General features: G+C 47.9%; 1 protein-coding gene across 1 annotated transcript in view; it reads right to left on the reverse strand.

The window, feature by feature from the left end:
* Window positions 1-7,796: 7,796 nt before the first annotated feature.
* The window catches only part of NDRG1 (N-myc downstream regulated 1), a 45,721-nt gene continuing 36,725 nt past the window's right edge, over window positions 7,797-16,792 (reverse strand). Inside the window, exons 13-16 of the mRNA XM_006912931.3 lie at window positions 16,008-16,055; window positions 14,986-15,021; window positions 12,246-12,297; window positions 7,797-9,681 (exon numbers count right to left, since the gene is read on the reverse strand). Coding sequence (XP_006912993.1) covers window positions 9,440-9,681; window positions 12,246-12,297; window positions 14,986-15,021; window positions 16,008-16,055 — 378 coding nt within the window. The 3' untranslated portion in view covers window positions 7,797-9,439. The remainder of the gene's footprint in view (window positions 9,682-12,245; window positions 12,298-14,985; window positions 15,022-16,007; window positions 16,056-16,792) is intronic.

The raw sequence follows: 16,792 nt of genomic DNA on the forward strand, positions 1-16,792 counted from the left end.
GACACCTCTTTTCCTGCAGGAAGGGAAGACGTGTTTGGCCGTATACCAGCCAGAGGCGCCCATGAACTTCACCCTCGCTGGCTGCGTCAGCACACGCTCGTATCGGCCCAAGTACTGCGGGGTCTGCACGGACAACAGGTGCTGCGTCCCCTACAAATCCAAGACCATCAATGTCTCCTTCCAGTGTCCCGACGGGCCTGGCTTCTCTCGCCAGGTCCTATGGATTAATGCTTGCTTCTGCAACCTGACCTGTAGGAACCCCAACGATATCTTTGCTGACTTGGATTCCTACCCTGACTTCTCAGAAATTGCCAATTAGGTGGGCGACAAAACACAGGGCATGGGCCTGGCCCAATGCTTGCAAAGCGGCCAGCCCTCTGAGGCTCACCGTTGAGTCTTCTGTTGTCCACTTCCCGCTCATTTCCAAATACCCTGACCCAGACCCTTGGCCCTCTTTCCTGTCTCCGGCCACCCACATGGCCCATTATGGTGCTGCTCGGGCTCAGACTAAGAGTCCCCACCCTTGGCAGAATTCTGCACATACTACAAAGAAAGTGTCAATCTCCAGCCTCTCCGGACGACACTGAAGCCCAATCCCGCCTGTGCAAGTCACCGGGAGTTCTGCTGGATCTTGCTCAGGTCCGGGGAAACAGAATCAGCTGGACATTCAGTATCACTGATTTTCTCTTTAGATGCCAAACCACAAGACTCTTTGGGTCCATTCAGAAGGATAGAAGGGATCTAGGACAATGGGACAGTCTGTTATCTGGGCCCTGCTGAGTGGCACTCTTATAGTTCTGACTACAACACACCAAAGTGTCTCTGATTCCAAAGATCTGTGTACCCCACGGTCACCAAACATTGCCAAGCGAGGGCGATGGTGGTTTGGGTCTGATTTTTTGTGGACAATTGTATGCATTAATCTGGGCATTGCTAGGGTTAAGTTTCTCTTCACTCACCCTTGCTGACGGGTCCATGTCGAGTTCATTCCTGTCCGAAATGCAATTTGATAAATTTTCTTCTTCATAGGAAAAGTCCCCAGTCAATACTCCAGGGGCAGAGCAAGGTCAGCCCGTTTTCAGAAGGGACAGTTGACTCTAGCACCGAAACTGCGGCTGACCCACAGGATCCTGGGGGATTGGTCAAGATCTTTCTTGAATCCAGATCCTCTCCCTACTTGGGGGTGCGTGAGAGTTGGCAGAACCCCTGGGATGGCCTCTCTGACCCCTGAGAGTGGTGTCTGGGGGACATTCCTTCGCACTTATGGAGGCCGAACCAAAGTCCAGGCCAGACCCACCAGAGGTCCAGGCTGGGTGTGGGTCGAACAAAGAAGCAGGTCCAGTCTGCATCATCCCAGCTGTCACTGGGCCCAGACGCGGTGTATCTTTCTGCCTCGGCGACCCATTTCACAGACTTTGGGTCTGCTGACCCAAACAACCCGGGTTGAGCGTGACCTCAGAGGTTTTCTGGTTGTTTAGAAACAGAAATATATTTAATGAGGATTAAAAGCCAAAAAAAGAATTGAAGCTAAATGGAAGAGAAAGTTGTCGCTAGTGGAAATGAGGCTAGTATTTATTTTATTAATGAACTATAAATATTTACTGTCATAATTCTTATTTTAGTACCTTCTATGTGACATTGCTCTCAACGCTTCTCATATACAAGGTCATGGACACTTCACCATCACGTTGAAAACTGCCCATTATTATTTCTTTCTTACAAATGTGAAATCGAAGCTCGGAAAGGTAGGGAAATTTAGCCCAAGTCAGCCAACTGGTGACTGGGGGAGTCGGGATTCAAATCCAGGTTGGGCTGGCTTGGTTACCTGGAATTTTCCCTACTTCTCGAGCTTCCAAAGGTGCCAGAGAAGGAAAACATGACGGAATAAAGGACGGTCGCTCCCATTTTTTCACTGTTTTACTGTCTCTCTAGCTCCTTTTACGGGAGAAGAGCAGTTGACTTCCAGATAATTCAGGTGCCTGAGCATCTGAAAAAGCATGGCGTAGGCAAAAATTCATGAATCCCATCCAGACCATCCCCTGCTTCAACTCAGAACCAGCACTCGCCACGCATTTAAGAGATGGTTTTGATGACCGAACACTGCCCGTCGAATGATGTGCAGTTGGTTTGCAGAGGGATTCCTAAACAGAAAAAAGGACAGGCATGTGCCCTTTGGACTGTGACTTTGTGAACACCCAGCCCAATGCAAAGCACACAGTGGTGCTCAATACGGATTTGATGAATAAAATACATTGTGTATGTGCTCCGACTTTTATTCCGAGGCTCTTTTCTTCCAAAGATAGGTGACAATCTAATTTTTATCAGCCGAATCTTACCTTAAGTGCCATACAAAAGAGATTTATTTAGAAATATATAGTTTTATTAAAAAATGAGTTCTGTGTGAAGAGAATTTACCTCATGAATTGATCTCTTCTATAAGTCTGTGTGGATCAGGCTGGATTTTCTGAGAGCGAGGTCACCTGACATCTACAAATTACGAGGACCAGATGACAGCTAACCCCACTTGAAATTCAGCAGAAACCCAAGAGCTAGGTTCTTACTGAACTGACATCCCAGTGTGGAAAACTGCGTGTAGCTTCTAAGGTCAGAAGAAGGCTGGTTGAAGGAGTTAGGGACCGTCCTGGGAATGGGTAGGGAGGGGTGGCCAGAAGGCCACAGTTAGTTTTTGTTTGGAGAAATGCTCCTGCCCTATACAGGCCCCCAAGGGCAAATCTCAGATCCCCACATTAAGGTCATGAGGACGGAGATTCGGGCCAAACGTAAGGAAGTGATCAGAACTACCATGCAGTGGAGTGACCGCCTTCATCAAAGGTTAAGAATAACAGTCACAGTTTAAAAAAAAAAAAAAAGTCCTTTTATTGAGTGATTACTTGGTGCAGAGCACTAAGCTAAATTCTAAATTATCTTATTAATGATCACAGTAATTTTGAGTAAGGCTCCCTTCTTCATTTAATGAATGAAAAGCCTGAGACTCAAAGAGGCTGAGAAGTCAGCCCCCAAAAAGCTAAAGCCCAAATCCAGGCTTATTGCACTCTGCTTTGCCCTGAGGGAGGCCTCCAGGCAGAGCGTGAATGACCCACATTGGCGCATCACAGTGGCAGGGGGCATCGCATCTATCAGAGAGATCACCTCCGTAGTCCCTTATGACTCCATTTTCTGGGATGAGGGAGAATATGCTAAGTATCAGGGAACCTTTGGGGAAGAAATTCACATTAGTGCCGAGGGTGGATTTCTCTGGTGTGCTTATGGGTGGGAGAGGCGGGGAGACCTGTAGTCCCCAAAACATTCATTCTTACTAAACTTTATCATAAGCATTTGAACACCTGCTGCGTGCCAGGCCTGTGCTCGCCGCTTCACTGCCGTATCTTATTTAAGATAAGGCATTATTATCATTTCCTCATTTTAGGGATATGACAGCTGAGGTTCATAGAGGTTCAGTCATCTGCTCAGCACCTTACCAGCTAGTGAACTATATAGACCAAGATCACAAATCAAGGTTAGCCTGACACCTGAGCCCAGTTAGCCTGCTCCCCAATCAAAAGGTACGAGGGATGCTTTGCTGACCACAGCCGCAATTTTAACTTTGAGGAGAATTTGGAGAGTGATCAAAGGCAGTAGACTCAGATGACACGATGCTCATCAACTCTATACTGTGTCTACGTAGGGATGGCGGGGGAAGCGATGCGGCCTGTGACTATTATATTGAATTAGGTTATTGCTTTGTAAGGACTTATCTTGATCCAAAGTAACTGCAGCGACAATCCTGTACAGCTGGGGCTCGTGAATAGTCAGAATGGTCAGCTTTGTATCTCTGCATATACATACAGGTGTATGTATATACACATATATTTTTTCCCCAAACTGTGACTTATTATTTAAGGGACATTTAAGGGATTTTTTAAAAGAAATTAAAAAACACATTTAAAAAAAAAAGGGACTTGGAATTTCCCGACAGAGGAGAAACAGCGCTTGGGCATCTGTCATGTTCTACAGCATTCCTCATTTGTGTAGCAAGAACGTGTTTGCTCAACATGAAGGGTTTACATTGCTCAAACTCCTGTTTATAGCTTTTCTCCTCGAAGCAATAAGTCATCAGCAAAGTGACTTACTGGATTTGGTGGGTTTTCTGGTATATTCAGTTATTATGAGTCAAGGATGGAGCACTGAGCACATTCCATAAAAAGTGTAAATGGTGGAAATTAGGTCTCAATTATTTTATAGATGGTAACACAAATAGCTCAAAGTCTAGAACTACACTTAGAAATAGGAATTCTGGCCTTCGGAAAAGACCAACACTGCAAGTGTGTCCAGTCTGGAAGACACCTCGCATGAATGGAAAATGGAAATGTTCGCATTCATTCATTCACTCGCTCATTTATTCAGTGCCTTTCTATATCCCCACCCAGACACGGGTACCTCGAGGGCAGGTGTTGGATGGATGGAGAGATGGATGTGAGAGCGTGTCTGTGGCCAGCTGCCTTAGGAAGCAAGGGTGACAAGAAGTGTAAGGGAGGCTGCGTGAGACAGGGGAGACATTTCTGACTCTGGGAATCAAGTGGATCGTTCTATACTTTATTCCTTACTGGAAGTCCTCACTCGACTCATCTAAGCCACAGTTTCCTCAGCTGTGAGATGTAGAAAATAATAGTGGCTGCCTTGCGGTGGTGATGATGTAATGATTAAAATGCACGTTGCATGCAAAATTTTAGACTAGAGTTTGGCACAGGAAGAGCATTTCACAAACACATCTATTATTAGCTGAGTCTCCGTTGCCTCATGAACTGGGGGTGATCGGCGGGGCTGGTGTAAGACTTGGAGTCAATGTGTGTCTCTCATACTTTGCTTCTTTAGTTCCTACTTCGAAATAGCAAATGCAAAGCAGAAGTCCCCAATATTCAGTCGAATGCTTTTTTCCTTTAATCATGTGCCGCTTGATCCTTGAACTTTTTGATTTTTATGTTTTCATTCGATGCTGTCATTTGATTCAATGCCCAGCTTCTTCAAGGCCGGAAGGGTGTCATATTTTACTGTGTCTCTCAAATCAGCGGGCTATGTAGTACACGCTCAGCTTTATAAACAGACGTGCGGATGGTTGCAATGAATTGAATGACACATTTGATAACTTCCAGCCAAATCCTCATCAGCCACTACTTCTCAAAACACATTATGCTATGACAATAAAGAACAGTGGAAGAATGGATTCCAATAAAAAATAATAATAATTGCTACATGAATTGTTTCCAAGAATATTTCTATTCCGAAGCAAACTTTTTTTTTTTTCAAAATTGGAAGACAGATCATAGAGTTCTGTGGATGCCTTAGAATGAATGTGTAGACTTTGGGGGAAATTTCTGGTGGTTGACGTTTTGGAAAAATGACTTAGGATGTTAAAAAGAAGCAGCAGACCCCAAATGGAGTCACCTGTACTAAGCCCCACCAAGACACGATCTCCAACCTAAATGCCGTTTCAGCCTCTCCCAGGACTGGAATTTTAAACCGATGAGTCTAGCATTTTATGGTCACATTCCTAATGATGTAGTTGGCCTGATAAGATCTGCTGCTTCCCCTAGGGAAAGGTGACCTTGCTTGAAATAATCTACTCTTTTAAGTTTCTCATCCTACCCGCTTTCTGCCAATTAAAACCTTCCCATTTTGTACCACTCCTTGGAGCCCCTTGTGCTTGCTAGATGGGATGATGCCCGATTTGTGAATCACTAATTAAACCCAATTAAATCTTCAAATTTACTTAGCTGAATTTTGTTCTTTAACAAAATGAAATGGTCAGAGCATTTTATGATAAAGGTTAAACAAGCACATAGCACAGATGTCAGTGTTCTCCATCGCCCCCATTGATAAAATTAAAATATGAAAGCATCTGATGTACTCAGAGGTCCGAGTTCTAGCTGAGCCTGGGTTCTTTCCAAATATAGGACAGGGAAAAAATGACTTCTCAGGAGATGAGAAAGCTGGTTTCATATATTATATTCTGTAAAAGAATATCTCCAGATCTGCATACGAAACCGGGCTGTTCTCGTCTTTCACACAGTACTAACCAAGTGGATTTCTTAAAAGTCCGCTCCATAAAAAGGGAGAGGAAGCTGCTAGAAGCAAGGTTCTTGACAGCAGTGAGAAGATGCCAGCTTGCCAGGAAAGGAGAAAAAAAAAAATTGAGAACCAGATTGAAAATTTGATAAAAGCAGGTCACCCGTCTTGGTGGGACTACTTAATGGAGGGACAGACAATACACAGGCAATTCAAGCCTTCAGGGCATCTGCAGTATTAGAACTAGGAACTAACTGATGTTCTACAATCCCAAGACAGCAATAGGTGCTTGCATTCGTCACAAGCTCAGTCGACTGTTTTCAAAGCTGGAGGGATATAATCCATTTTGGAAATGGCTGGACAAGGCTTGTAATCTCTTGAGCTTTGGATTTCCCGTCTATGAAGCAAGGATAACTCAGTCACACATATAAAGAGAAAGGGGTAAAAGAAAGTATTGTATGTGCTAAATATTGTTATTCTTAGAGGAAGTGTTTATTTAACGAAAATCTCTTGTTATGTGCTGCAGTATTGTGCAGGCCCCCGGGATACCAAATAAATGCGAGTGACAGAGGAAAAGCAATGTAAAGGTGAGGCACATTATAAATGCTGTGTACACTACTGCGGCCAGCTCTGCAGGGTGCCACTGCTGCACGGTCAGTGCTTCCTAGGGAGGGAGAGGCCTTCAGGAAACACGTCTCAGAGCAGGGATGAAAGAGGGCCTGTCCTGTGACAATGAGTTTGGCTGTCAATGGATTTAATTTTGCAAAGGATGTAGCCACTCGCCCGCCACAACTACATCAATAACTGGGAGCCTCTGCTGCATGTATGTGGGGGAGGGGCGGGAGTAGAGCTGACTCAGTCAGAGTTGATTGGACGGCAAGTGAACATGTGAGTCCAGTTGGGCCAATTAGGTTCTTCCCCTTAAGGAGGGGATCCTGGACCAGAAAAAGGACAACAGGAAGAAACTAGTGAAATCCCAGGAAAGTGTGGAGCTTCACTAATAGCGATGTATCATTGTCGATTTCTCAGTTGTGCCCAATGTGTCATAGGAACCTAAGACATTAATAAGAGAAACCAGGTGTGCGGCACATGGGAGATCTCTGTAGTATCTTTGCAACTGGTTTGTAAATTTAAACTAATCTTAAAAGTTTAAATAAAAATAAGAGGTTATACTAGAACTTATTGTGTTTACATTTTTTCCAATAGAAATGAGTATTGCAGTGGTTGCCATTGGGTGTGGGAGAAATGGTCTGTCCACATACATTTCTGTAATAAAAATAAAACACAAAAAAAGGTGTTTCCTTCTGATTATACGTTGAAAAACTTTATCCTGTTGTCACTGTGTGTCCAAGCTATTGGGCACTTGAAATGGGGCTGGTACGAATTGAGATGTACTGTGACATGAGATACACACAGATTTTCTCAGTATGAAGAAAAGAACGTGATATATCTTCATTGTGACATTGATTCTAGGTCAAAATAGTAATATTTCGAATATGTTGGGTTAAATGAAATGCATCACTAAAATTAATTGCACTCGTTTCTGTTTCTTAATGTGGCTTCTAAGAAGTTTGAAGTTACATCTGTGGCTCAGATTATATTTTTACTGGACAGCGATGCTCTAATGCAAAGGTGAAGGGCATGTGGCAGGACGCCCCAGGTCAGGACACAACCTGTCTCTCTACTGCGATGCCACAAACACGATCTCTCAGAGAGAGCAGAAAGACACAAGCCACTGCAAAGTTACAAATTTATTGGTCTGGAAATAAATACAAATATCTCATTAAGAAACTCCTCTGGAAAGACTTGTACACAACAGTTTCCTGTCTCCATTCAGCTACTCCTGCCCTGACCCCTGACCTTTCTGCGCAAGGTCAGGGGAAGCCTCTCAGGTGTAGGTGGCAGGTCAACTGAGTCATTACCCCCTCGAGCTACCTAGAAGGCTTGACTATTTCCTTCTACCACGAGGTCCCCGCAGCTGATTCGCAATGTTCCATTCACTCTGATCAAACTTCCTCTAAGAAGATCCATGGTTAGCCAAAACGAAAATTCAAAAGGCAGTAGTACAGGAACTTTACAGCTACGCTGACGTTGCCCTAAATGTCAGTGGTGCCACCCCATTCAGACAGAGGAAGTTAAGAGGGGCAGGGAAGAGGGGAAGGTGGGAGAGGGAAAGACACAGCATGGGATATACATTCCAGAATCTTACGTCTTCTCAGCCACCACTGCCCGCCCGAATCCCCACCGCATACAAGAGCGAACAGTTCTATCTGAAGATCCAGGAATGTCAAGCTCAGATTCAACCTCAGTTATCAAAGATTGCAAGCTGGATTAAATCAATCACGCAAGATTCCTGGGAACCAGGACGGAGTCAATTGAAACCACGACTGCACTAGATCCCATCACAACAACCACAAGGAACCTCCTACGTCTAGTACCCAAACCCCTCCCCCACCCCGACACCCCTGCCCCCACTGCGTGGAGATGCACCACAGCCAGGGACAGCTGTGCGGAATGTCCCCTCCACGTCAAGGAAAGCAACTGAACTCTAAATGATCTTCCCATGAATGAAATAAGCACCCGCTCATGTATTTGGGGTGAGAAGGAAGAGGCAGATAGCATAGCCAAAGCCTTAAATCCATGGTAACAAACGTTTGTCGAGACCGTTTCTTTGCAAAGCCAGAGATTTTCTTGCCACTTTCGTGTCTATTAAAGAAATGCCAGAAAGGCAGGCTTGTATGCTTCGGCATTTAAAAGTGTATATATGCAAAAACTTTAAAAATCAATTTCAAGTTAACTACGTAGATCTGCTTTTCCAAACTCTTCTAGCCTCCACGTAAATTCTACCATTTTTTCCCGCTCCCTATTTGGCCTAGGAAAAAGAGGAACCCACGATTCATTGCTCTCCTCCTTTCCGAATCAGAAAAGTTTTCTTTCCAGGAAGTGGGTCTGTTTTTCTTCAGGTGGAGAGGAAACTGGAAGCAGGTGGGCGGGGCTTCCGACAAAAAGCCCCTTAGAACCAGGATGCCCCGGTCAGCAGAGGTTCGGATTTATGAAGTGTTTGCTAGTGTGTTTCTTGTTTTTGGCAGTTTGGCATCTCTGGGAGAGGGTAAGACACTGGCCATTAGGCCACTCGTAATGAAAACAGGACACTGAGATGCTTCTTTTCCTTTGGTCCACCCGCCCTGCCCTCCGAAAGGGCGCCCTCGACAGACCCCATCTAACTTTGTCACCACCCGAGCTCACTCTTACAAAATAAGCTTTGGATTAATACCAAGTTACGTGCGGTGTGGCAGGCGGGGAACGGGAAGGGGCTGGAGGAGGGGGCAGCTACAGCGATCCCAGAGTCCAGGGGGCAGATGTCCACACGGGCCGCCTAGCAGGACACCTCCATGGACTTGGGCCCGGTGTTGTTCCCAGTGGCACCAGAATTGGGGGTGATGTCCAGGCGGGCACCCTCGCTGGTGTGGGAGCGGCTGCGGGCGCCCTCGCTGGTGTGGGAGCGGCTACGGGTGCCCTCGCTGGTGTGGGAGCGGCTGCGGGCACCCTCCAGGGACGTGACACTGGAGCCCGAGGCCGTGCGGGAACGCATCAGGCGGGTCATGCTGGCGGAGGGCACTGGGGAGAGAGGCGAGAACCGGTTAAGGGATGCGGGAATGCTAGAGGCACCTGCACCCCAGCGATGGTGCCTTCTCTGTGCCCAACCTGGCTGAGCATCTTTGAGTCCCATCCATCCTCACAGCAACCCAACCCCTGTAGCCACTCACGGAGGTGGAAAGCGAGGTCCAGACCCGGTAAAGACTTCCTGCAATCACACAGTGGCTGGAACCCAGAGCTGGGTCTGAATCCCAGTTCTGCCACTTGTTTACCAGCTGTGTGACTTGGGGAATGTCCCTTTCTGAGCCCTCTGTAAAATGGCAATTCTGATATTGACTCCAAAGTATCAGTGCCCATGTGTACGCCCACCACCCTGTACTGTCAACCAGCACTGGGATACGGAAGACGCTGAAGGTGAGCTGGACCACTCCCTGCAGGTGGGGAAACCGAGGCCGCACAGCGAGTTTGCGGCAGAGCTGTCAGTGTGGTCTCTTCCCCAAGAAGCCCATGAGCTACCAGGAATTATCAAGGGCACTGTCCGTTCTTTGGGGCTTAAAACACCCTTGCACACGGCAGGTGGCTGACAAAGTAGAAAGAAGACAAGATGGTCCCCCAAGCTGTATTGTGTTGAATAGTGTCCCCCCAAAATTTATGCGAACTGGAACCTCAAAATGTAGCCTTATTTGGAAAGGTCTTTATAGCTATTTTAAGGTAAGGCGAGGCCACAGTAGGTTAAGGTGAGCTCTAATGCAACGGCCGGCGTCATTACAATAGGAGACAGACACAGACACACAGGACTGTGGAGGCAGAGGCAAGGATGACAATGACGCAGCTACAAGCCAAGGAACACCAAGGACGGCCAGTGACACCAGGGGCCGGGAGAGACAGGGCGGGAACCTTCTAGAACCTTCGGAGGGAGCACAGCCCTGTCTACATCCCGATTTTGCATTTCCGGCCTCTAGTACTGTAGTACTGTGAGAGGATAAATTTCTATTGCATTAATCTACCCAGTTAGCAGGGATTTGTCACGGCGGCCACAGGAAACCAACGCACCAGCTAATTGCAGCATTACTGCAAAAGCCACACTGAGTAACGGAGGTCATACACTGAGGCAGCCGAGAGCATTCGCTCGATGGGCACATGCGTTGGCTTTCTGTGGCAGACTCCCACACAGAGAGTTAACCTCTGCTGTCCAGAACTCCCTTCTCGACTGTAGGACAGTGTCACAGGTGCAAAGGGCGACTCGCTACTGGCCTGCCATCTGGAGCAGGCGCTCAATAAATGAGTACTTTCTCTTCAGTCACTGCCTCTGGGGCTCTAGCTTTTCTTCCTGTCTTCCCTCATCATCTGTAGGACGCCTTGGCTGATGGGAGGGGATAAACAAGGCCTGCCTTTTGCTTGCTTTCTCCCCATAATACACTTGCAAAGCAGAAAGCCAGACCCAGGGAAGGCCAAGAGCAATGAGTTGCGATTCACACCCCGTAAGGTCAACGCAGCCCGTCGGCGGCTATCTCGTTACTGCCTTTTCTTGCACTTTCCCACAGCGAAAGCAGCTCGAAAGGCAGGAGACGCACAGGCAGATGTTTTCTGTTCAAAGAGGTCACCTTAGGAGATGGATCCTGCCCAAAGCACATAAATCAGGCTCGTCCGCTCTCAGCCTCACTGGAAACTGAACGTGGCTGAGGCCACTTTTAAGCCTGTGGTCAGTTTACCAAACATACCGTTCTGATTTTAAACAAGCGAACAGTTTAAAATCTCGAGAGAAAAAAGCGAAAGGGACTAGAAATACAAAGTCTTCCTAGTTCAGATGGGCACATAAATTATAAGTCCAGGCAGAAGGCAGAGAGAGCCAAAGAACCACATCAGGGCTCCGACCTCGGCGGACACACCGGCACGTACCAGCGGCGGCCACAGCTCAACAGAGCACTTAAATTTGGGATTGTCCGTCTGGGTCATGGGTCATGCATTTCTGAAAAAGGGCTGTGTCTGGGTAAACTATCACCATCATGCAGGAAGCAGCGAGTCCTTAAACCACGCTGCTTTTTATCCTTCAACTCTCAGATCTAACGATCTAATGAAGACACGCTCTGTCTTGACTATGAGCAACTGTATCAGCCAGAGACTGAGATTTTTGGTTTTCAAAGAACTTTCACAGATCTCACTGTGCTCCCTGCTTAACCTCTCAAAGCCTCGGTTCCACCATTCGTAAAATGAGGATGAGGGTGTCTCACAGGATTATTGTGATGGTTACACTAGAAAAAAAATAAACGATTGATTATCTTTCATCATCCCCATCTTCATCATCATAATTATCATCACCACCATCAGCAGCATCAGCAGCATCATCAGCATCATCACTACCACTGGAATTCTCTCAGGAAAGCGTGCAAGCAAAATGAAAAAGATTTTTCATGGTTTCACCGTCTGTCGTCTTCTTGGAGTTTAAAGGGACGGTCATCAACCTAAGTCTAAAATCACGTCCTGGTGTGAATCCAGAACACTCATCCAACCCTGGCCGAGAGTGTCATATTCCCGCTCCCACACCCGTCCCTCGGCCCGCCGCCTGTGGGAAACGCCGTACTTACTGTATCCCATGCCCTGCACGAAGTACTTGAAGGCCTCGGCAAGCTTGGCCGGCTGTAAGAGAAAAGGAGAGACGGTGCAGTCAGTTGCCAGAGGGGGCCACGTGGAGCTGTGTGTGTGGCCACTTCCGTCAAAGAGCTCGCCCAAGAGAGAAGGCCACCATGTGTTGACAGGACAATACACGAGAGTAAAGGAAAGGTTACGGGGTAATTATAAGAACCGAAATTAGCTTTGGCTAGGGAAAAGAAGTTTAAATTTATTTCAGAGCTGGGGGAGCTTGGTCAAGTTGCACGTCCCGTCTGAGCTCGTTTCTGCCCCTGTAAAATGTGGACAGAGCGCCACACCTACTCCTGAGGGTTTCTGCGAAGAAGACTGCGTTAGATAAGTGATGTGTCCAGCACGGTATCTACAATGTAATGGCCTCAACATCACGTGCCACTCACTGTGCTAAGGGCTTTGTAACATTATCTCATTTTCTCCTGACAACAGCCTTAAGAGGTTAGTGCCACTTTTACATAAATTTCATAGCTAAACAGCCTTAGAGAGGTAAATAATCCATCCAAAGTTCTATAATTAACCAGTGCTGGGTCCTGCAGACTAACCCAGGGCTTTCCAAAACCCATGATCTCAAGGCAGTTCACCCTTAACTTCCATATCAGGATGGATGGATGGATAGGTGGATGGATGGATGGATCGATGGATGGATCGATGGATGGAAAGAAAGACAAAATGGAAAGGACAGACGAATAGATGAACAGATAGATGGCAAGACAAACAAATTAATCAATTAACTGGGCTATTTAAGTGAAACGAGTCGAGGATGCTGAGAACATACCCACTTCTTCGATCGCTCTCAAACATTTGCTCTAACCTGAACTAGGAGGTGAATATGCTCAAGCAGAGGATTGATGGATGGAAGGAAAGACAAAATGGAAAAGACAGACGAATAGATGAACAGATAGATGACAAGACAAACCAATTAATCAATTAACTGGGCTATTTAAGTGAAACGAGTCGAGGATGCTGAGAACATACCCACTTCTTCGATCGCTCTCAAACATTTGCTCTAACCTGAACTAGGAGGTGAATATGCTCAAGCAGAGGCCACATCCGGTCTGATCGGCTCCGGCCCTCGAACGCGATGCCCTGTGCCTGTTTTCTTCCTCCTACCTCGCTTCTCCAGTGAGAAGCCAGCAGCAGAAGCAGCGACCCCACCCACCTCCACCAACTCCTGCTACTATCCTACGGAGAGCCAAATGACATTCGAGGGAGAGGCTGCGATCAAATGGCCCTCTGGGGTTTGTGTGACAATGCAAAAAAGTGACGAGAGCTGCAGGTTGGGGCTGCAGAGAGCCAGGGCGGCCCGTGTGCAATATGGCGGAGGGGCACCAGCTTGAGAATGGGAGGACCTGGCCCCAAATGCGGCGCCCCCTGGGAGACCAGGGGCAGCGTCCCATCTTTTAGCCTCACCTTCCTCTTCCGTGCCATTGTGGTAAAATGCTTGCTCTTCCTATCTCTAGGGACAGTTGCAAGGATCAAATGGAACGAAGGGCGGGAACGTCCTTTGTAACCATACACCCAACTCGCGAGGGCAGGAGGAGGAGGCTTTACATGGTGCTCGGTCCGCCCGGGGTCCTCTCCTGGAAGCCTGGGCTAGTTCAGCTCCCGCCACGGCATTGAAACCAGGTTTTAATTGCGCCCAGGGCTAGACCTGTTCTCATTTCAAGCAGAGAAAGGAAGAAAAGAAGAGAGGGAAGGAAGAGAGATAGAAGGAAAATTGGCACCTCTTCTCCCCAGCCAAACTCACGAAGGCCCTGGAGTCCACTGTCTCGGCAGGTGTCTCAGGAGCAGGCCGGATGGGGACACGGCTCCATCACTAATGTGCAGTATGACCTCATGCTCACATCTAAGCTGGGCTCAACCGGGAGCCCATCTGTTCCCTCGGGCGACTGGGACATCCCTTTCTTCTCTGGCTACTCCCAGGTACAAATGGGCAAAACACCCAAGCAGATAAAACTCTCGAAAATATCTTTGCTAGAGGGAGACGCTGTGGGAACAGGCCAGATGGGCTAAGAGAGCCACCGAAGGCCTCCGCGCCTATGCATCCGTGCAGAGTAAAATGCTGCAGAGAGACAGGCCCCACGGCAATGAGCAAAGACCCAGTATCTGCCTGGTGCAGACACCTGCTGTGCAGGTGGTCCCAAGGCCACTTGGCCTCTTCTTCAGATGCCCAGTGGAAAACTTCACTGCCCTACACAGAAGACTGTTCAGCTGGGACAGCTCCAGCTGCTCAGATTTTATTCTGCACCCAGATGGACCGCAGAGCCGTCATCCACTCAACGGGGACTCACAGCCAAGACCCTCTCCCTTTTCCATCGGACAGCCTTCGAAATTGGTGGAGCCACGTGAAATTAATCAGAGAACTGATCCTTTCCAAACTGAGAAAGTCCTCTGTAGCACCACACGGAGAGCCTGCGGTTCTGGGGTCAGGCACACCTAGATTCTGGTCCACAACTGCCAAGCTGCACCCCTGCAGATCCCTGTTCCATTGTGCCACAGGGGTTTCTGGGGGATCGAATGAGTCCTCACGTGCAAGCCCCTTTTATAAATAGTAACATGTCCACAAAGTGTCATCAGATGTCACGGCCAGGTGGGTGATGAGCAGGCAGTGAGGGAGAAAGCAGTAAGAGGTCACAGAGGCATATGCCCTCCACCTGGGAAGTGGCGACAGGTGGGACTCACCTGGGACACCTGTGGGAGGCCACCGCAATCTGCCATCTGGAAGAGAGGGAAGCTGGTTAGTGCCAAACACCCCAGCAGAGGCAACTCTCGCTCTGTGGGCGCCCACCCTGCCCACTGCCCCGCTCTGCAGAGTGGGGACCGGGCCTATCACAGGTGGGCAAACACCTGACCCCACCTAGCAAGGCTGCTGTAATTACTGAGCTGTGTCTGCTTGGCAACCGTGACTTGTAACTTCTGAGATGCCAGGTGAGTCCCACCTGTCACCACTCCCCAGGTGGAGGGCGTATGCCTCCGCTAGGCCCTGTAGATAATTTCACTCTGTTCTCTCAGAAGCCTGGCAGGGACGACTGTCCCATTTAAGAGGCAGAAACCAGGCCGGACAGAGCTCAAGGAACTTGCAAGATTCCAGCCAGGGTCTGCGTGCCCAGGAAGTGTTCCCTCAGCGAGGCCCTGTATGCCCATTCTCTACAGGTTCCCTCAGAAGGAAATCACTAGACTCAAGACTCCTAGTCTCATGGGCCACCCTTGGTAGATGTGGTAACTTGCCAGGTTCCTACTGAATCATCAAACCTAAAGCCATTGGCCCTTATTGAAGCCACTCCGGGCACGTGTGAGCGTTTACCGGAAGTGGAGATGAGCCGGGCCCAGGCTCAGGAGCACTCAGCAGCAGGGTGAGGAGTGGGTGGGGATAGCTTTGGGGAAAACAGACCGTAAGGAGTCACGGGAGTGGGTGAGGCCGGGAGTCCTCCAGCCCAGTCCCAAGGTCAGATCCCAAGGGCTACACACTACAGCCCGTCAACTCCGGGGGTCCCAGAGAGGGACCATCTCATCTTTCTAGCCTTGGGCTACTGACCTTGGGCTGCTGACCAGTGCCCAATAGATGTTTCTGTACAGACGCATTAAATAATTTTTCCTATGGTTTCTGGCCACCAGTTCTGTCTCCGTCAAGCACAACTCAATTTTGCAGAAAACATAGGAGCTTCTAAGGAAGAACAAATACAAACTCATCATTTTCCCCGTACCTTGAGGAGGGTGGTCTTTGTTGGGTCCAGTTTCGAGTTGCACTCCACCTGGACAAGGAAAGGGAGAAGAGATTTGTTAATCTCCCTGGAGCTAACGTCACAACCTTCCCCCTTCCCTGCCACCACCATCAGAAGCTCCAGTGTTCCTACTGGCCTACAAGGAAGAACGTGGCTTTGGGATTAAACAGATGTCACTTTAAATCCCAGCCCTGCTATTGATCTTGGACGAGTTACTTAACTTCTTTGAGCCTCAGTTTTCTCATCAATAAAATGGGGATGTTATCTTTTTAAAGGGGTTATTAAACCTAAAATGTAGAAGATGCTCTAGAAATATTTGATGAATGAATGGCCTTGCAGCCAGTGATTCTACAGGTCTGATATCCCCAGTGCCAACAACTATTCTTCATAAGGAATCACCTGCACCAAGCTGTTTCTCTCTTCAATCTGTCAATGAGCATCTTAAAAGTGCATATAGAACCAGGCAGAGTACCAACTCGTAACCTGTGGTGTTCAGAGTGCCTACAGTAGAACTATCATCTCCCTCGATGTGAATAATATACCTCTATTGATGCATCCTATGATTATGTCCGGTGGGTTAGGTCATAAGAAACTCATGATTCACACCCCAGGTCTTTACTAAAAGAACATCTGCAGACTCTGCTCTGCAGCTTACTGCATGAGGCACATCACCACTGTGGGATTCTGCTTAACAGCTCCTAAGTGTCCCATGTCCCCACTCATGGGGATGTTGGGAAGGTAGTCCATGCTTAGCCTCCACAATGGCA

Source organism: Pteropus alecto, unplaced genomic scaffold (genome assembly GCF_000325575.1).
Source record: "Pteropus alecto unplaced genomic scaffold, ASM32557v1 scaffold105, whole genome shotgun sequence".
Classification (NCBI taxonomy): domain Eukaryota; kingdom Metazoa; phylum Chordata; class Mammalia; order Chiroptera; family Pteropodidae; genus Pteropus; species Pteropus alecto.